Here is a 22,174-nt window from a genome sequence, read left to right on the forward strand (position 1 = left end):
TGACTCTTGCACTGTAGGTTAGAAAACGTTATCCCCTTCTTGTTAATCCTACAAGTGACAAACTAGAAGTAACAATAACTTCTGTATGCTGTAGTTTTGCAGAGGGATCAAACAGCAGAGACTCCCAGAAGGTGCACCCTCTTTATACACAAACGGTGGGGAATGAATGCTTCATATTCTTATTCACTAAAACTATATATATATATATATATATATATATATATATATGTGTGTGTGTGTGTGTGTGTGTGTGTGTGTGTGTGTGTGTTGGAAATCACAACTTGGACCCTCGCAAAAAAACAACATTTAAATGCAAAAGAAGAAAAGGGGCATGCCTCTGCTCACCAAGTCTACTTTTTCCATGGATATTTTTTGCTGCTCTTGACCGATTCAAGCAGTCTTTTGTCCTTTTGTGCAGCCAGAGAAAAGTCCTTACATGACAAGTCACAGTTCACAGATATTTGCGGTTCATTTTTGGTCAGCTCTGTGCTGCATCTGTTTCTTGAGTCTGACCATTTCATGGTCATCAGGGAGAAAATCCTCTCCACAAAGGCATTTGAGGCTGGCGCACTGAGGACAAATGAGACGATCCTGAACATGTTGATCAAGTTGGCTTTCCCTATATTTTGGAAAACTGCCACGCACTTCTCATTGGTGGATTTTGTGGTATCCTGTATTTCCTCCCTGCTAGCACAAAACTCTCCATAGAGTTGGTCCATACTGCCTGTCTCTGTCATTTTGAGGGCAGCCACCACCTGCTCCAGGGGAGTGAAGGAGAGCTCTTCATGTAGGCCAATCGGTTTCAGTTTCATCATTACATTTTTTGATGAGAAATCAAACCACTTGTCAATGTATGCAATTACAGAGTCACAGAACTTCAGAAAGTCCTTTTGCTGCTTTGGTCTTTGGGCAGACACTTGTTTGTCCATAAGCTGCTTGGTCTGGTATCCAAACAAGCTGTCTTGTTTCTGCTGAAGCATCTTCGCTTTGAAATTTCCCACCTCCTTGTACATATCTGGGATACAGAGCGTTGTTTCCTCCAGCTTTCTAATGAGTGTGTCAAAAACACACCCCACATTGTGGAAAAAGCACAGATAAATCTCAGCAGCTCCCGTTTTTTCTTCGTCCTCAAAAATCCTCTTCAGTGCCACAGGACAGGTCTCCCCAAGGGACCTGAAGTATGAGATGCGAGCTGGCCAACTCTGCAGGAGACGATCAACAGCTGGATGAAGAGACAGCCATTGCGTGCAAACATGATGCAGAATTTCACGCCACTCAATGTCAACAAAGGCAAAAAATGCATGCAGTTCCTCTCTTCTGGAAGCAGATATGGAGAAGTGGCTGTAGATCTTTAAAATGATTGACTCAATATCCACTGACAGCTGATGATAGGCGTGCTTGCAGGTGTTATGAGCAATGTGAGCTGGGCAATTAGCTTTCAGAATGAGACTGTTGGCACTGCTCAATAACTGGTAAACGGAGTGGTGTTTTCCAAAATTGACATTGGCATTATCGGCTGCATAGGCTGTGATGTTTCATATCCAGTTCATACTTTTCCAGACTGTTCATCAGAGCGTGATGTATACCATTTGCAGTTTCATCACTTTTCATAAAAGTCAGGTAACTTGCACTGCACTCCATCAGACAGACAGAAAAATAGTTTTTTATTTCCCTTGTTTGAGGTATTGGTGGCAACCGAGTAAAATGCAGGCTCACCTTCAGTCGGGGACAGATCATCCAGAATATCCTGCACAGTCTTTGGTCCAAAAACATTCGTTGTGATCATCTCAGCTTTCGTTCTTCCCAAGTGCATCTTCTTCACAACATTTGAGTCATGAAACAACACACCGTTGAGCTTAACAAGACAGTCGGTGCTGTTGTAGTTGAGTCCATGTTTAACAGTATGATACACGTACGAGGCTTCAATTGCCGCAATTTTGTCATTTTCCACAGTAGATGCCACAAAGAATGCAGCAATTGCTTGTGGCCTTGTGCATTTCTGTGGAAGCATGCTGAGTCAGGTCATTCTCACCTCCATGGCCAACTGAAAATTCCCTGCGACAGAAAGTACTGAAGGTTTTTGTTGAGTCACCGCTGACACGCTTAACCCAAGTCTTTTTTTTGTTACTTCCCATTGTTTATTGTAGCTGCACAGTCTTTTCTTTTTTTTTGTAGGTTTATCCATATTTGCAGGTTAATCCATATTTCCACATACCAAACCGATTGAACAGTACCAGACATTGCCGGAACGTTTTCTGTTTTTGAAGGAATTGGTGCATTTACTGTACATGTACAAATGACGCACGTGAGGGGGGCTGTGATTGAATGACAGGTGATTGTTCTCACCCGTCGTGATCGTTAATTCCATACACCACAGCAGGAAGGTGGAGGTCCCAGTCATGGTTGTCATTCACATACTGTCTGAGAGCACACTGGATATTCTGGTTGGTCCTTTCATCCTGTACATTTCAGTGTGTTTGTGAAGTTGATGAATAAGCATATGTGATTTAATAACAACAGCTCTTAGAGGACAGACGTCCAAAGAGTTACCTGTGCTTTGGTCTGGGGATGGTAACCACTAGCGAATGCGTGCTTGATTTTCAGCATATTGAAAATGCTGGAACTGAGCTGCAGAGGAATGATCAGTTAAATTCGCAAGACTGAAGTACTTGCAGACAACAATGTATATGTGGAGAGTGAGGTAAGAAAAAAATAACATTATTAAACCCCTTCCCTTGGTCTGTGATGATTTTCCTGACCATGCCAAACATGTACAACTTATTGTTGCAGACACCTCAGTTTCTGTCCCACTTTGTGTAGCGGTCCATCATGGTAAAGATATATCTGTTGTGTGCTGTTTCTGGCAGTGGTCTAATCAAATCCAAACCAAGCACCTCCCAAGTTGCTTTTACCTGTACACAAGCTTGTGGCTACCACATTGGTCTTCACTATGCTAAAACATTATAAGTGGTACCTTAATGGTATGTATCACCAACACAGCAGTCTTAATGGGATCATTCAACTTGCAGCGGTGACATCTGAACTGAAAAACAGGTTAATACAAATGAATATGTAAAATGGTGAAGGTGACACATCATTTATGCTGTAATGTTTTATTTTTGAGATGTCTCATTCCTGGTTCAATTTACAAGGTAATCTGGGAGTAGCCACTGGGGGGCGCTCAGTTTGTTGATATGCATGGTTGAATAGCTGTTTGGGCTGCTGTCGTTGGTCGTGGTGGCCATTTTAGGTCACAACGTTTTTGACATGTTGAAGGTGACGAAAGACAGCCAAGAGAAAATAAATTCTGCACTGCTCGGACCAAAGAACACCGACTCCTGTCCGTTTTCTCCTGACTCCAACCACACCAATCAAATAACACAACGCAGAGGGAGCCAGGGAGGAGGCAAAAATACAGGGCTTGGGAGCCGGCCTGCAGAACCAAGGGCTACAAATACATTTTTAGAAAAAAATTAATATCTATCATAATGAAAGGCCAGTTGATGGACGTTTATGAGGAATATAAAAAAACTTCTAAATCAAGGAGGTGTCTAGCAAGGTATCTAACAATATCACATCCTACAAATGTTCTGCCTGTAAGATTAATTGCTAATTAGGAAATTGTGGGGCCGTTTCATTTTATGCATATCACAAAAAGCCAAAAATCATGTCCAAGTCCAAACAAATCAGCAGATGTGTTAAGCAACAGGCATATATCACTCTGTAGTACATTACCCAGTCTTTAAGATCTTGTATCAGTGTAAGTTAATAGTAGCCAGCAACAACCCTGTTTCTGGTGCCTCTGATGCCATTGTGATTTCCAGTACCAGGGATATTGCGGCACTCTGAGAACAGATCTCTTCTCTTCCTCATACAACACAACTAGCCGCATGCACTGCAACTGGTGTAGAAGAGTCGTCTGTTTTAAGACAAAAAAAGAAAAAGGCTGAGAAAGTTGCGTTTCAAGGTAAAAGGAAATAACTACATATTTGATTGAGATTAAATTACATTAAACAAAGTCACTTGTGCACTACTTCTGTGCTTCTATGTTGTTTATGCAAAGGTCCATCAGCTAAGCTAAGAAGAAGAAGCTAAGACGGTTTTATGTTGACTCCACTTTTATGAGAATGTTTTACTCTTGTCTAACTGAGTCTGTTCTACTACTACTACTTTCCGCTGCTCCCATTAGGGGTCGCCACAGCGGATCAACCGTTTCCATCTATTCCTGTCATCTGCATCTTCCTCTGTCACGCCAGCCACCTGCATGTCCTCCTTCACCACATCCATAAGCCTCCTCTTTGCCCTTCCTCTTTTCCTCTTCGCCGGTAGCTCCATATTCAGCATCCTCCCAATATACCCAGCATCTCTCCTTGGCACATGTCCAAACGCTCTAAATCTTGCCTCTCTTGCTTTGTCTCCAAACCGTCCAACCTGACCTGTCTCTCTAATATACTCAGTCCTAATCCTGTCCTTCTTTGTCACTCCCAGTGAAAATCTTAGCATCTTCAACTCTGCCACCTCCAGCTCCGCCTCGTGTCTTTTTGTCAGTTTCACTGTCTGCAAACCATACAACATAGCTGGTCTCACACTACCATTTTGTAAACCTTCCCTTTAACTCTTGCTGGTACCCTTCTGTCACAAATCCTGACACTCTTCTCCACCCGCCCCATCCTGCCTGCACTCTCTTCTTCACCTCTCTTCTGCACTCTGCGTTACTTTGAACAGTTGACCCCAAGTATTTAATCTTATACGCCTTCATCCCCTCTACCCCTTGTATCCCCACCATTCTGCTTTCCTCCCTCCTGTTCACGCATGCGTATTCCATCTTGCTCCTACTGACTTTCATTCCTCTTCTCTTCAGTGCATACCTCCGCCTCTCCAGGCTGTCCTCAACTTGCACCCTACTCTCGCTACAGATCACAATGTCATCCGTGAACATCATAATCCATGGAGACTCCTGCCTGATGTCGTCCGTCAACCTGTCCATCACCATTGCAAACAAGTAAGGGCTCAGAGCCGATCCTTGATGTAATCCCACCTCCAGCTTGAACCCATCTATCATTCCAACTGCACACCTCACCGCTGTCATACTGCCCTCATACATATCCTGCTATCCTGCACCACTCCTACATACTTCTCTGCCACTCTCGACTTCCTCATACAATACCACACCTTTCTCGGCACCCTGTCATATGCTTTCTCTAAATCCACAAAGACACAATGTAACTCCTGCTGACCTTCTCTGTACTTCTCCATCAATTTTCTCAAAGCAAACATCACATCTGTAGTGCTCTTTCATGGCATGACACCATACTTCTGCTTGCTAACTGTCGCCTCTCCTCTTAACCTAGCCTCCAGTACTCTTTCCCACAATTTCATGTTTTGGCTGATAAACGTTATAGCTCTGTAGTTGCTACAGCTCTGCACATCACCTTTATTCTTGAAAATCGGTACCAGTATGCTTCTTTTCCACTCCTCAGGCATCCTCTCACTTTTCAGGATTGTGTTAAACAATCTAGTTAAAAACTTCACTGCCGTCTCTCCGAAACACCTCCATGCCTCCACAGGTATGTCATCTGGACCAACTACCTTTCCACTCTTCATCCTCTTCATAGCTGCCCTCACTTCCTCCCTGCTAATCTACCGTACTTCGTGATTCACTATCCCCACATTGTTCAATTTTCTCTCTCTCTCATTTTCTTCATTCATCAGCCCTTCAAAGTACTCCTTCCACCTTCTCAGCACACTCTCCATGCTTGTCAGCACATTTCCACCTCTATCCTTGATTGCCCTAAAATGCTGCACATCCTTCCCAGCCCAGTCTCTCTAGCCAATTGGTGCAAGTCCTTTTCTCCTTCCTTAGTGTCTAACCTTTCATACAACTCACCACACGCCTTTTCCTTTGCCTCTCTTTGCTTTATGCTGCATCTCCTTGTACTCCTGTCTACTTTCTTCATCTCTCTATCTATCCCACTTCTTTTTTGCCAACCTCTTTCTCTGTATACTTTGCTGTACTTCTTCTTTTCACCATCAAGTCTCCTTGTCTTCCTTTCTCTGTCCAGATTATACACCAAGTACATTCCTAGTTATCTCCCTCACTATTTCTGCAGTGGTTGCCCAGCCACCCAGCAACTCTTCACTGCCATCCAGTGACTGTCTTAACTCCTCCCTGAACTCCACACAACAGTCTTAACAGTCTTCCTTCTTCAATTTCCACCGTATGATCCTTGGCTCTGCCTTCACCCTCTTCCTCTTCTTGGTCCCCAAAGTCATCCTACAGACCACCGTCCAATGCTGCCTAGCTATGTTCTCCCCCGTCACCACCTTGTAGTCTCCAATCCCTTTCAGATTGTGCCTCTTACATAAAATATAGTCCAACTGTTCGCACTTTCTGCCACTCATACGTCACCCTGTGTTCCTCCCTCTTCTTGAAATATGTATTCACCACAGCCATTTCCATCCTTTTCGCAAAATCCACCACCATCTGTCCTTCCACATTGCTCTCCTTGACACCATACCTGCCCATCACCTCCTCATCACCTCTGTTCCCTTCACCAACATGCCCATTTAAGTCCGCTCCTATCACCACTCTCTCCTCCTTGGGTACACTCTCCATCACCTCATCTAACTCCAGAATTCTTCTTTCTCTTCCATCACACACCCAACTTGTGGGGCATATGCGCTGATAACATTCATCAACACAACTTCACTTTCCATCTTCATACTCATCACTCTGTCTGACACTCTCTTCACTTCCAACACACATTTGACATTCTCTCCCTTCAGAATTACCCCTACCCCATTTCTCCTCCCATTCGCACCATGGTAGAAGAGTTTGAACCCACTTCCGATGCTCCTGGCCTTACTCCCCTTCCACCTGGTCTATTTACCTTCTTTCTCTCCATCATATCAGCCTGCTCTCTCCCTTTACCAGGCATAGTGCCAACATTCAAAGTTCCGACTCTCACCTCCACACTCTTACCCTTTATTCTCTCCCACTGCCCTTGGACATGCCTTCCCTCTCTCTTTCTACTTCACCCAACAGTAGCATAGTTTCCACCAGCAATCTGCTGACCAAGAGTACTGGTGGTGGTCATTGGTAACCCGGGTCTTGACCGATCCAGTATGAAAATCTGATTTATGATCCATATATTTGATTTGGTAAAAGGTTTTACACCAGATGCCATTCCTGATGCAACCCTCCCCATTTATCCGGACTTGGGACCGGCACTAAGCATGCACTGGCTTGTGCATCCTCAGTGGCTGGGTTATTTATTGAGTCTGTTCTAACCTCCTCATTTATTTGCTGATTTGGGTCACTTTACCTTTAAAAACAGGAACCAGTTAGAAGGAATTGTTAGGTGTGTAGGAAAATTTCAGGCACAAATCTAAATGATCTCTCCCATGTATGCAAAGTTAGAGCCACAAAAAAGGCCCAGTCAGTTCTTGATGGCCCTCGTCACCCCTTGTTCAGTGAGTTCAGGTTGCTTCCATCTGGTCGCAGATATAATCTGCCAAGATGCGGGACCAATAGATTTAAGAATTAATGTGTCCCTGCTGCTATTGGTGTTTTGAATAATATTATGTAGCTCTGTTTCTTTGAGTGAATTGTTTGTGTATTGATTGGTGTGTGTTGACAGTCGATATTGATTGTTTTTACTGCTGGTTGTACAACAAATTGCCCCTCAGGGATAATAAAGATTACATTGACATTGAGTTTATACTCAGGCAGAGGAATTAAACAAGTACAGATAACTTTTCCATAGGGTTCAGTGTTGGGGCCACTACTGTTTATTATTTACCTCCTCCCTCTTGGTAACATCTTCCGGCACTATGGTATCCATTTCCACTGCTATGCTGATGATATTCAGCTTTATGTGTCCACTAAGACCACTTCCACACTCCCCTCCAGTACCCTCACTGCTTGTCTCCATGATATACAGATATGGATGACTAACAATTGTCTGAAATTCATCAGTAGTAAAACTGAGCTATTCCTCATTGGCACTAAATCTACACTCTCAAAAACTAATATTTGCTCACTCCCCATTGCTGGAGCCACCATACCTGTCTCCACTCAGGCTAAGAGCCTTGGTGTTATCCTAGATAGTACCCTTTCCTTTTCCAGTAGTATAAACAATGTCTCCTGGATTGTCTTTTTCCCCTCTGTGAAACATCTCCAGACAACACAACACTCCATGGAAGTCTTAGTCAATGCTTTGGTCACATCATGCATTGACTACTACAATGCGATCCTGGCAGGCATCCCCAACAAAATTATTCACCAACTTCAACTCATCCAGAATTCTGCAGCATGAATTACATGTTCAAAGTCCACTGACCATGTCTCTCTCCTGCTGATTCAATTACACTGGTTTTCTATGTAACAGCGGATTAATTTTAAAACTTTATTATTAACATTCAAAGCTCTTTGTAATCTATCCCCTGCTTATCTCACAGACCTTAGACTTACACTCCATCTCGCTCCCTGTGGTCTTCACCAGTAGGTCTATTGGCACTACCAGCCATCAACTTCAGCCCAATGAGTGCCAGGGCTTTCTCCTATGCTGCACTCAAACTCTGGAACTCCTTTCCCCATCATATCCGCTTACTGGACTCCATTACAGAATTCAAAACTGCTCTTAAAACCCACCTTTTTAAACTACCACACTCACTTTAATAGTATTAACAGCATCAAATTCATATTTTTTTAAACTCCTGCTGACATATGTTCTATTGCTTATTGTGTGCTTTATTGTTGATTGCACAAATGTTTTGTACTGCTTTGTTTTACTGTATGTGATGTAAGGTGACCTTGAGTGTCATGAAAGGCACCTTTAAATAAGATGTTTATTATTATTATTATTATTATTACTTGGCACATGTGCATTTTGTGTGAGCGAGACACACACACATACACCACACACACACATACACCACACACACACACACACACACACAGAGTGAGAGAGAGAGAGAGAGAGAGAGAGAGAGAGAGAGAGAGAGAGAGAGAGAGAGAGAGAGAGAGAGAGAGAGAGAGAGAGAGAGAGAGAGAGAGAGAGAGAGAGAGAGAGAGAGAGAGAGAGAGAGAGAGAGAGAGAGAGAGAGAGAGAGAGAGAGAGAGAGAGAGAGAGGACAGAGAGCAGTAAGTAATAAATAGCAATAGAATGCTGATTGATGTACATCTGTTGCTGCACTGATGCCTGTAGCTGGCATCCAATAGTGTTGCTGTGTTGGTGACTGTCAGCCTATATGGAATAATGACCATTGGTGACAGTGCCAGGAGGGTTGCAGTGGCTTGTACATTGGGGAAACTAAACAGATGCTGGCCAAGAGGATGGCACAACACAGAAGAGCTAACATGTCAGGCCAGGACTTTGCAGTCTACACCCATCTACAAGCCAGTGGCCACTCTTTCAAGGATGAGGATGTGCACATCCTTGATAGGGAGGAACGATGGTTTGAACAGGGAGTCAAAGAGGCCATCTATGTGAAAAGGGAATGACCATCCCTGAACCGAGGGGGGGGGGCACACCCATATTTGATTATGAAACTGATCATTGGTTTCGGTCGTTATACATCTGTCGCCATCTTACAATGCTGTGATTGCAACAACCCCATAAGCCTCTGTGAATAGTACACATGGCCTTTGAAACTCTAGTTAATGGTCACACCTATATTTGCATATGAAACGGGTCGTTGGTTTCGGTCGTTATGCAACTGTATTGTAACTACTGTATCGTTTATAGGGGTGGGGATACCTGCAGCCAGACTGAAGATGTCACTTAGTTGAGTGATGAAACGTATCTGTCAATAAACGTTGTATCCAGATGAACTGATTCAACCTTCTTTGATTTTCTCACCTGGATTATTGAGCATGCGTCAAGATGGTTTTTCTTAAGAGTTTTGCTCCTTCTGCTGAAAATAAGAATAATAACGAAGTTGAATGAGAACTCATATTGTACTCATTTTGTTTAATTTGATTTCATGTTGTGAAAGCCAGCCTATGCACCTGAGCAGAACTTTTTGGTAGAGCACAGTGTCTCACATCTTCATTTTACTCTGAAATAACTTAAAAATGGTGCAAGTATCAGGTGAAAATCTTGGAAGATTTCTGGCCTGGGCTAAGCCACCAATGTTTCAAGATCCTAAGGATTGGAATAGATTTGAGAGAGAGAGAGAGAGAGAGAGAGAGAGAGAGAGAGAGAGAGAGAGAGAGAGAGAGAGAGAGAGAGAGAGAAAAGAAGAAGTCTGTACTATTCCTTTAAGCAGAATAACCTCGTCTTTCTATCACAGGTGCACTTTCCCATAAAAACGAGAGAGGGCGCTCTTTCACTGTGTCCTTCCCTCCGCCGGGTTCTCAGGCTGCGGTTCTTTCCACTCCCCTCATCTTCCATCCGATATACTATAGCACAAGCGAGAAAAAAAATCAGCTCAAGCTTTTCCGGTCTGCAAGCCCAAATTTCCTCCCAAGACCTCTGGCGCTCGAGTAAAGCGACTCGCAGGCAGCCCAGGCAAGGATCTGCAGGGTTGTCGCCGCGGGATATTCCGCCAGTCTCTCGCTCCCTCTCTCTCTCATATACGTTATTTATATGTGTATATGTATCATCCGCGTGCGGAGAAAATGCCTCTCTTCGGCGGCGTGTGCGTGTGGAAACGGATCCGAGGGGAGTGAGCGAGGGAGAAAGGAGGGAATGGTTCGGCAGATGGGGATGCACAGGACTTCAACACTACGGCCGCTCCGACCTCCGCTTCTCATTCATGCACTGCCCAGCTGGGCTCTCCGTGAAACCAGCGAGCTCCTCTCTCGATCCTCCTCCTCCTCCGTCTCCTCCTCCTCCATCTCTCAGCCGCTCCGCCGCTGCATTCGTTCATTTATTTGTCCGACTCGTTTCTATTACATAACGCGGTGTCTTGGTCGCTCGCGTTCGACTTCGTTTTCACGCACAAAGGAACGCAAAGGATGTTTATCCTCTTCATCATCATCATCATCCTCATTATTATTATTTTTGCTTGACACCGTCCTGTGGTTGGCAAGGCGTCTTGGGGAGCCAACGCTGGATTGATTAAACCGACCGACTGTGCTGGTTTGTTTCGGACTAAATGACCGCGGAGCGGTACGGCATAAGGGTGGAAACCTCAGTCCAGCGGTGATGAGAAGACCAACTCTCCAAGTGGATCCAGTTGGTGTGCTGCCAGAAGCATCTGGAAAGAATAACACGGGGATACAACCAACCCCCCTCCCCAGAAGACCGGAGAAGAATTCACAACGCAGACCATCTCAGCTTTTAAATTCCGTGGCTGCTGACCAATGTATTTTACTTTTATTTTAATGGGCAATTACCTACACTGGCACACAAAGTCCGACTTGGGTTCACGAGATAAGGTTTCTTATCACGAGTGACTTGAACGTGTTGGATAATTTGTCGCCTTCATCGCAGCTGATAAGTTGTTAAGGACCATTCCCCCCCCCAAAAAAACCCCAAAACAAACCAAAATACAACAGCTTGAAAAATTCTGAAAGGATCGTGGATAGCTATGCAGTGAAGATGTGTGCTGCCAGATTCAGCGGGAGTCTAAATGGGTGTGCAGAGGAGGCCACCAATGGCACCGGGGCTGCCGGTTTGGCCACAGTCTCCCGGGTTTTGGACTGGACAGAGACAGGTCCGCGCATCCTGCACAGCCTGGAGATCGGCACCGTGATGACAATCTTCTACCAGAAGAAATCCCAGCGGCCCGAGAGGAGAACCTTCCAGATTAGGCAGGACATGCGCCAAATAGTGTGGAGTCGTAACCCTGACAAACTAGAGGGAGAGAGTGAGTACAGAATAAATAAATTGACCTCCGCTGTGTGCAACATCCTTCTCTTGGTCACCAGCAAACAAACCTGCTTGCACTGTGGTCTCTCAGTCTCATACACTGACCACACACGTTTTTCTTTCCTCCTGCGGTTTCATTTTTTTTCATCGGCAGAGCTGGTAACCATAACAGTGATCACCCCATCTTCAAGGTGGCGTTGAATGACTGTTAGAACCTGCTGAAATGCCGTTTTAGTGTAAGGCAACTGAGAAGACACTGCGTAATGACAACATGTGTAGTGACAGGACATCGGTGTCGGTGTCTATGGATATGTGTGTGTCGGTGTCTATGGATATGTGTGTGTCGGTGTCTGGATATGTGTGTGTCAGTGTCTATGGATATGTGTGCGTCGGTGTCTATGGATATGTGTGCGTCGGTGTCTATGGATATGTGTGTGTATGGTAAAGAAAACTTGGTGCATGTACATGTTTTGGATGCCAAGTGTTTTGTCATCATATGCAGTATGTGTGTGTGTGTGTGTGTATGTGTGTGTGTTACTGCATGTAATATGAACTTACTTGGTGAACCATACAAAAATCAGTGCTGACAGGCTCCCCCCCTGCAACTTGTGCCCTGAGGTGCTTTCATGGCCTCCTCAGCAGATCGTAACCCTGTGACCTTTGCTTCCACTGTGTCAGCCTCCCAGTAGCTCTCCAGACAGACTAGCCTGTATGTTGCTGCCACTTGGATCCCGAGTCCTGACCCACCCCTGAGCTTCCTGTTTGCCCGACATGCTGACTGACACACGGACCAGACCGGCTGACTTGACACGACTTTAGGTCGAGGAGACCGCGGCAGAGTGCTTGGAGTGGCGTCAAGTGGCGGTGTCATACATAAAGCACAAGGCTGTCGTACTATTATGCTGTCTTGGTGGAGCACCGTTCCGTCAGTCTGTCAGGGGTGTGGAGGCTATTGTCTGGGCCTTGGACTCTGTGGCCGGGGGGGGGGGGATTTGTTACAATGTCTGTTAGCACAGTGGAAACATACTGTACTCCCTGTTGGCATGATAGGGTTTCTTCCTGTCTGCCTCGTGTTGCTCTAACTTTACTTCTTAGTGTTAATGATAGCACATCATATCAAGGAGCACATCTGCCCAAGCCATTCCCGAATGAAATGGATACATCCAGAAGTGTGTGTGTGTGTGTGTGTGTGTGCGTGTGTGTGTGTGTGTCTGTGTGTGTGTTTCTCTCTAAATTTCTTTCCGCCATCCAGTTGACTGTTAACTCTGGAGTATGTTTTGTTTGAGACCCGAGTCTGTAATGGACACTTGTTCTCACAGCTTATCCCACTCGTTCAGTTTTTTCTCCCTTTTTCTCTTCCCTTGCCAATAACCCCATCCCCCCTCTGCCTGTGAGAGCTCGAGCTTGCGTGTGGTGGCTAATAGCCCACTCTATATCTCGGCTGTGTTTTGCTCAAGATCTTTGTTAATTATTTATCTGTGATCGTAAGCCATAAATACTGTACCTCTTCCACCGCAATATTATACGTAGGTCCTTGCTCTGTGTGTGTGTGTGAAATTAGGTTTAATACCGGCGCAGTACAATCAGAACCACTTAAATCCGCCACATACAGTCATACTCCCCCATATCTCGCTGGCGGTCACTTTGTTTTCACACGCTCAACCTACGCCCCCCCCCTCCCCGCCCCCCTTTCCAAACAGCCCTCCTCTGGAGAACCTCACCGGTACATTCCTGGAACTCAGTGGGTCCCCACGACTCCATCCAGTTCTCCTCTCTTCCTCACTTTGCCTCCTGTTGCTCTGTTGCTCTCTGTGCAGTCGCTTCACTCCCTCTTCGGCCCCATGCCTCCCCCCCACGACCCCTCCTCTTCTGCGCTTCCTCACCTTCCACCGTCTGTCCCTTCCTTTCTCAGACTACTTCCCAGTCTTTCTCATGCGAAGCGAGAGAGGCAGACAGACTTTTTAATGCCCTTTGTCCGTTATCATTCACCCTATCTCCCTCATTGCTCCCCGATTATCGCTTGTCTTTTCCACTGTGCACGAACCTTAACCTTAGATTTAGAGATCGAACCGTTGCTCGTCTTTTGTTCTCTAACCCAGTCTTGTCTGTCTGGAAACCCATATGTGCACTCTCTCTCTCTCTCTCTCTCTCTCTTCTCTCTCTCCTTTTGACCCTCTGTTTGTTTACCTCTCTCCTCCCGCCTCCCCCTTCTGTACTTTTTTCCTTCCTGTGTTTTTATTGCCCTGTATTTCTTTTTTTTTACTGTTTGCTTTAAAGTTACGTTTCTTTGTCTCAGTTTTGCTACATTACACTCACACACACACACACACACACACACACACACACACACACACGCAGGCACGCTCATTCACACAAACAGTGTTATTCTTTGAGATGAGCACATTGGAAAACAGTGAAGGTATTAGACTCCGAGGCACAGGAAGTGTTGGGTTATCAGGGAGCGTCTCACTTCCTGCTTCAGATTGAAGGACTATGCTCAGGAAAACAAAGGCCCAGCATCTTTTGCAGGAAAGCCGACGGAGACACGGACAATTGTGTGTGTGTGTGTTTGTGCATGTGTGCATTCAGATGAGACAACGAGAGGAGGAGCTGTGCGATCCCCAGAGCATTCCAGTTCTCATCCATACACCAATCCCCCTGCCTTTGGTTTGTGTCGTTATTTCTCAACTTCTCAAAAAAACGTCCGTTTGATAATCTGTCATTCCTCCCTGCCCTTCCCTGCAGCCTTATTACTTAAATGTTCCAAACAGAAACCAGCCATCTGGTGTGTGATGATGTCACGGGCTGTACCAGAACAGTTTGTTTCAGATCACTAAAACCGTACTGTAATTATCAACGGTTGGTGGTTCAGGTCAGCCGTCCACAGAGCTCGGTGTGTACGCGGCAGCGCTTTAGCAGCGCTCGGTGACTGCACCGTGTACTGCCCACCATGAACTTACTGCCTCTGCAGAGCCGGCGGCATAAAGGAACAGTTCACTTTTTTTTGTGTGACTTGAAAACAACAATTTTTGGAAAATATAATTAATCTTTTTTTTTTAATAATCAGAGCCAGTAGTAACACAACATCCCATAACGAAGTCATGGTCAGTCCTTTGTTTAATGTGCGGGTGCTGTGCTTTATTAATTCTCTGGTGCCCTTGACAGTGTTGATAGCGGCCTACTCTGATGTATCTCCAGTTGGCCTACTGCGGTGTTTTCTTCACCTTTCCCCCCTCTCATTATGCACATCTTGGTTTACGTTACACTTTTATCCAAAGCACTTGTGTGTCTTTATTACAACCATGTTTATACCCTGGACAAAGATTAAAGGCCTCAAAAGGGAGGAATTATGATGTGTGTGACTGTGTGTGTGTGTGTGTGTGTGTCTGCATGCACGTACATATACTGGTGCTTGTCCTGTCCTTTGTATCACCTTATCTGGCTGTGTAACGGTGTAGTTTAACACCACGGCAAGCATGAGAAAGGCAGCGTGCATTAACACGGTCATGGCAGGCAAAGCGTGACTTCTGGCTGGTTTGCCTGTTCATTTTATTGTCCCATATCTGAACTAAATGGCAGGAAGCAATAAAGGGAGAGTCCAAAAAAAATCAAGTTTTGTCGGTTATTTTTAAGTTATATTTGGCAGGATATTGAGTCACCTTTATATTATTTGCCTCGCCGCTTCACGTTAGCACGATGGTAACGGCTTCGGACCTTCTCTATGCTTCTCCATCACCACTCTCAAAGTCAGTCCTTTGTGTGTATATCTGAGGATTGTTGTGTTTCAGTGTTGTTATTCTGTGTTAAGTACACTTAGAGAGCCATGAAACCGGAGTCAAATTGCATGTATGTGCAGACCTACACGGCCAATTAGCCTGATTCTGATCCTGACATAGTCCATGTGTTTGTTTACTGTTAGTTAGGTAAATCACCCCTTTCATTTCTCCGTCCCTGTTCACTTTGCACGAACAGTACTGGAACATTGACGCTTGAATTTAGAAGCGATATGATTTATTTATTTTCAATTGGGTTTGCAAGATCCAGTTCCATGAAATCTCTTAGATTCTTAACGTGACTTTCACCAATTAGCTTTTAAGCGAAGGAAAACGGGATCAAGGTTCCTTTGGCAAACCCGACGTATCTGTCGTGCAGCAGACACAGATCAGGTGTTGCACTGAGCCTGATCCAGAACCAACGCAGTGTCACACAGAATTTAGCAGCTCATCTTTGCCTCAGATCTTTAACCCTACTTAACAGGGATAGGGGTATTGATTGGTGTGTATGTGTATGTGTGTGTGTGTGTGTGTGTGTGTGTGTGTGTGTGTGTGTGTGTGTGTGTGTGTGTGCGTGTGTGTGTGTGTCTGCGTGTCTGTGTGTGTGTGTCTGTGTGTGTGTGTGTCTGTGTGTGTGTGTGTCTGTACTTGCACTTGTACTTGTACTCGTACTTGAGTTTTTAACCCTTAGAATGGGGACATTCTTGCAAAGTGAGGACATCTCATTTTAAGGATAACTTTGAGGGTCAGGATTTGGACTCAGGGTTAAGGTTAGGGTACAGGTTAAGGTTAGGGTACAGGTTAAGGATAGGGTACATATTAAGGTTAAGGTTAGGGTACAGGTTTAGGTTAGGGTACTGGTTAAGGATAGGGTACATATTAAGGTTAGGGTACAGGTTAAGGATAGGGTACAGGTTAAGGTTAGGGTACAGGTTAAGGATAGGGTACAGGTTAAGGTTAGGGTACAGGTTAAGGATAGGGTACAGGTTAAGGTTAGGTTACAGGTTAAGGTTAGGGTACAGGTTAAGGATAGGGTACAGGTTAAGGTTAGGGTACAGGTTAAGGTTAGGGTATAGGTTAAGGTTAGGGTACTGGTTAAGGATAGGGTACTGGTTAAGGTTAAGGATAGGGTACAGGTTAAGGTTAGGGTACAGGTTAAGGATAGGGTACAGGTTAAGGTTAGGGTACAGGTTAAGGTTAGGCATGCAGTTCTGATGGCTAAGGTTAAGGAGCTAGGGAATGAATGTAGCCAATGAGGGGTCCTTATAAAGATAGAAGTGCAAGAATGTGTGTGTGTGTGTGTGTGTGTGTGTGTGTGTGTGTTTGCGTGCATGCACAGACAGTTATCGGCACCAAACCCACTCCCAGTGAAAATATGGACATATTTCCATCTGAGGATAATCTAGTTCTCTCTTAATCTTGTGCCAGACCTGCTCCCTGTCATCCCCACATGCAGCAGGTTTAGATAAGAACCAGATTCCTCCTCTCGGCCTGTACACCATTTAGTGTGGTTATGGCATGATATACAACCTGGCAATATTGGCTATTTTTGCTCAGATAAGACTATAGACTTGGAACACCCCACTTACCAATGTGATCTCTACTGTCTGTCTGTATGTGTGGTAACTGTGCAGCATACGTGCAAAGAAAAATAACTGTTTTAACATTTGTCTTTCTCTCATTCTCATCTTTTGGTTGATAGACTTCAGTCCTATTGTTTTTATTCAGTGTAAAGCCTTCTAAAATTAAGTATATTAGCTTTATGTGTGCATACAAAGATTACATTAATTTTAGTACATGTGTACAGGCCGCACAAGGGCCTTACATCCGTTCATGTATCAATGTCTGTGTGTTTACATGTGTTTGCTAAAGACATCTGCTTAATAAGTCAAGGAGAATGAGTTTTCTTTGTGGGTGTGTAACTGTGGTGTGATTGCCAATATATGTGACCGGGGTTTACATCATACTTAGTGGTCGGTCACCCGTCTCAGCCTCTCTCTATTAAGGCTGTGTGCGTGTTTGTGTGGCTGTGACTGCTGCAGCTGGAGAATTCTGCAACAGAAACCTTTGGCATCTTGTCCTGACTCTCTTCCTGCTGATATCTGATATATTTGTGGGGGATTGTGTTTTTGTGTGCACTCACTTGCTTACATTTCAGTGTTCATACTGTTTCAGAGCAGCATAATTTGTGTGCAAGGGAGAGAGAGAGAGAGAGAGAGAGAGAGAGAGAGAGAGAGAGAGAGAGAGAGAGAGAGAGAGAGAGAGAGAAATGGGCACAGCACTGAACAGTGATTTAAAACCTGCATATTTGTATTCATGCAACACTATCCCTCTGTCCACCTCCAGTTGACATACGGGAGATTCGGGAGCTGCGGTTGGGAAAGGGCTCCCGGGATTTTGAGCGCTACCCAGAAGAGGCTCGTAAACTGGACTCCACCCACTGCTTCATTGTACTCTATGGCTTGGAGTTCCGCCTAAAGACCCTCAGTGTGGCTGGTCAGTATATTTGTGTGAGTGTGTGCGCATGTGTGTGTGTGTGTGTTTGAGAATGTATAGCTTGTTATTTCAACTTTATCTTACAGACCCTCCGTCACTTGCATTTGGGGGTAGTTTTTATGGTCCCACCGACTGCTGTAGCCAAGTGTCACGTTACACCTCTGTAGATTCTGACTTGTAATTTTCCAGCATCTTGGTGGATCATAGAGTTGAGGTTCATGACATGTACCCAAAATCAGGACTAATGGCTTTATGACCCCCCCCCCACACACACACAGCATTAAGAATAATTGCTTTACTACCCCCCCCCCCCCCACACACACACACGCACCAGTGAACTCACATAAAATGATGGTTCTTGCTCATCGTCTCATCTTTCTCTCCCTAGCGTTCAGTGAAGAGGAGGTGAACATGTGGATCACCGGTCTCAACTGGCTGATGGTCGACACCCAGCGAGCTCCAGCACCACAGCAGATAGACAGGTGTGTGTTAGCCTGTGCACCATTTTTGTCATGTTGACGGAAAATTCCTTGCAGATATTACATGGCAGATTGGACAGTTTTGCTGATCCCAACCAGAGGGAATGTCTATTTTAGGGCTTCAGTTAAAATTACAGTAAGGATTTATTTTTTATATATTTGCTGTAGGTGTTTTCAAGGCGAGGGTTAGAGTGGTTAGTGTAAGGGGTTCGAAACAAATAAGTTTATTGAATGGAATAATGAAAGGAATTAGTGAAGCTTGCACGTTTGTATGTATGCATGTGCGCTTGTGTGTTTGTTTGTTATGCACTTACACTAAAATTGACCTCTTCCGCTCCCAGTGTGCTATAAAGACCCATCTCATCGCACCAAAAGAGTAGCATTGTGTACTGGGAAAGAGTTGTTGATAGGAAGAGAGGACAAATATTTGTTTTGGGATGAAAATATTTACCCCAGAGGAATCTGTGGAGGCAGTTTTTGGCTTCACACGATGTGTCGAAGAGAACTGGGAGATGTTGTCAGTGTGAGGATGTGTAGGAGATATGCGGAATTTTGTTTTATTCACAATAAGAGGGATATTGATATATTTGTAAACTCCTATCAGAAATGAAATTCCGCATTTTGTCTTTATGAAAGTTGTACAAACTGTTCGAGTTGTGGGCACTCATCGTGGGATTTGGATTTTTACTTTCACAAATGAGGTCCGGCCTCAATTTAAAATTAGATTCTGTCAATAACATCAACTCCGCAGCTTTTTTTTCCTCTTAAAGGAATCCTTTATGCTCCTCACATGGTTCCTGTAATAACTTTCCATAATATACCGTACTCTCTGTCATGTTTTACTCTTGCTGTCCCTCCCTCTGTAGGTGGCTGAGGAAACAGTTTGAAGTCATGGACAGGAACCACGAGGGCAGGTAGGTTGCTCATCAGTTACATGTCAACACACAACCAGAACTTTTACAACACCCTGTGATGGATGTTCATCGGCCAGTGTGTAGCAGCAGGTGAAATTTAAGGTAAAACCAGATCCAGATGTCATCAAAGAACACACTGCCTCCTGCTCAGGGACCTGCTCTGACCCTGACCTCCACACCCACCCTCCCTCTCTCTCTCTCTCTCTCTCTCTCTCTCTCTCTCTCTCTCTCTCTCTCTCTCTCTCTCTCTCTCTCTCTCTCTCTCTCTCCCCCTCTCACTCATTTGCTCTCTCTCTCTCTCTCTCTCTCTCTCTCTCTCTCTCTCTCTCTCTCTCTCTCTCTCTCTCTCTCTCTCTCTCTCTCTCTCTCTCTCTCTCTCTCTCTCTCTCTCTCTCTCTCTCTCTCTCTCTCTCACACACACACACACACACAAACACACAGCAAGGGCTTATAATATTTCGGTGGAAGCAGCTCCAGCACAAACAGCCTGCCATCGCTTGATAAGGAGCAGGAAGTGATGCGATGGGCTGGAGAGGGTAACTTCCTGTCTCTGTGGAAATAGTAACAGTAGCTAAAATCTGAGCAAATTAAGCGGCAGAGAATATTAAGATTAGGGGGTTGTAGTAGATGAAGCAAGTATGTTAAAGACATTGGTCCATTTGAGCTCCACTCAGACACCGACCTTGACTTTTTAAAATTTGCTAAGCTTTCCTGTGTTATTTTCTATTTCCTTGTTGTTCGTTCTGTCTGTGATGACTGATTGTCGTGTGTGTTTTGGTAATCAGCGGAGGGATTGTACATGTGGCATTCCTTTAAAAAAAGAAAAAAGATGCACTTAGGTAAAGAAACCAGCCAGGTTTACTTGTAAGGTTAACTAACGTATGCTGTATCAAACTCTTCTCATCTATAGTTTTGATATTAGATTTACCATAGATTAAGGCCAAATGAGAACTTGACAAGAGCACATGCCTGCACCCAGCCTTGCTCTGCCTTGATCCTTCTTCTACATCCTGTGGAAGACATGATCCCTGCTCTCCAGTCATTCCCACTAAGCCTAAACAATGAAAACCTTGCAGAAAGTTTTTCTTCTCGCAGGTCAGTGTGGAAAAGGAGCTGTTTGCCGCTGTTACCTCTGAGTCATCTACCACCACCTTCTGGTGAAAAGAGAGCATGTCAGTTTTAGTTGAGCGAGGTGAATGACTCCATGTCAGATAACGTCATCAGTTGTAATCCAAAGATCCATCCATCCATTATCTGAACCGCTTATCCTGTCGCTGGAGCCTATCCCAGCAGTCATTGGGAAGCAGGCGGGGAGGCACCCTGGACAGGCTGCCAGGCCATCACAGGGCACACACACACACACACACACACACACACACACACACACACACACACACACACACACACACACACACACACACACACACACATTCATACCTAGGGACAATTTAATACAGCCAACTCACCTGACCTACATGTCTTCGGACTGTGGGAGGAAACCGGAGCCCCCGGAGGAAACCCACGCAGACACGGGGAGAACATGCAAACTCCACATAGAGGACGACCTGGGATGATCCACCAAGGCTGGACTACCCCAGGGCTCGAACCCAGGGCCTTCTTGCTGCGAGGCAACCGCGCTAACCCCTGCACCACCGTGCCGCCCACTAATCCAAAGATTTGAAGTCAAATTTATTTATATAGACTTGAACCACAATTTAGACCCGGAGAGCTTTACAAACACATTACATTTCATACAATGTGTGTACTAAATTGTCCCTAGGAATGAATGGGTGTGTGTGTGTGTGTGTGTGTTGCGGTGTGTGTCGGCCCTGTGATGGCCTAGCGGCCTGTCCAGGGTGTCTCCCCGCCTGCTGCCCAATGACTGCTGGAATAGGCACCGGCATCCCCGTGACCCTGAGAGCAGCATAAGTGGTTAAGATAATGGATGGATGGATGAACAATGAATGACATCCCGTCCTTAGATTCTTGATGTAATTGAGTAAAAATTCCTCCGAAAACCCCCCCCCAAAAAAAACAAAAACAGACCAGGATTAAAAAAAAGATGGAGCAAAACCTCAAGAGGAGCATCAGAGGAAGGATCTCTCTTCCAGGAAGGATAGGCATGTGGACAGAGTAGTCAAGCAGTAACAGATTTACAATAACTACTCAATGAGGTACTTAAAGATTGCACAAGTTATTGCAAAATAATACGGGATATATACAATTTTTATACAAGTCACAGAAAAATAAGTTAAACTTAAATATATACTAAATTACAGCAAAACAATGCCAAATACAGTGCATCTGGAAAGTATTCACACCCCTTCACTTTCCCCACATTTTGTTATGTTACAGTCTTATTCCAAAATGGATTAAATTCCTTTTTTTTCTCATCAATCTATACACAATACCCCGTAATGACAAAGTGAAAAAGGTTTTGTAGAAATTTTTGCAAATGTATTAAAAATAAAAAACTGAAATATTGCATGTACATAAGTATTCACACCCTTTGCTATGACACTCAAAATTGAGCTCAGGTTCATCTTGTTTCCACTGATCATCCTTGAGATGTTTCTACATCTTGATTGGAGTCCACCCGTAGTAAATTCAAATGATTGGACATGATTTGAAAAGGCACACACCTGTCTATATAAGGTCCCACTGTTGACAGTGCATGTCAGAGCAGAAACCAA

The 22,174-nt window shown here is 44.6% G+C and overlaps 1 protein-coding gene across 3 annotated transcripts in view; it reads left to right on the forward strand.

Moving 5' to 3' along the window:
• The first annotated feature begins 10,255 nt into the window (after positions 1-10,255).
• The window catches only part of LOC130109547 (1-phosphatidylinositol 4,5-bisphosphate phosphodiesterase gamma-1-like), a 49,645-nt gene continuing 37,726 nt past the window's right edge, over positions 10,256-22,174 (forward strand). For 2 of the 3 annotated variants that reach the window (XM_056276485.1, XM_056276486.1), the window contains exons 1-4: positions 10,256-11,817; positions 17,939-18,088; positions 18,477-18,570; positions 19,434-19,481. In XM_056276485.1, the coding sequence (XP_056132460.1) occupies positions 11,550-11,817; positions 17,939-18,088; positions 18,477-18,570; positions 19,434-19,481 (560 nt within the window). In that variant the 5' untranslated portion in view covers positions 10,256-11,549. The remainder of the gene's footprint in view (positions 11,818-17,938; positions 18,089-18,476; positions 18,571-19,433; positions 19,482-22,174) is intronic. The other variant, XM_056276487.1, reaches the window with a different exon arrangement.

This window comes from Lampris incognitus, chromosome 3 (genome assembly GCF_029633865.1).
Source record: "Lampris incognitus isolate fLamInc1 chromosome 3, fLamInc1.hap2, whole genome shotgun sequence".
In the NCBI taxonomy this organism is placed as follows: Eukaryota; Metazoa; Chordata; class Actinopteri; order Lampriformes; family Lampridae; genus Lampris; species Lampris incognitus.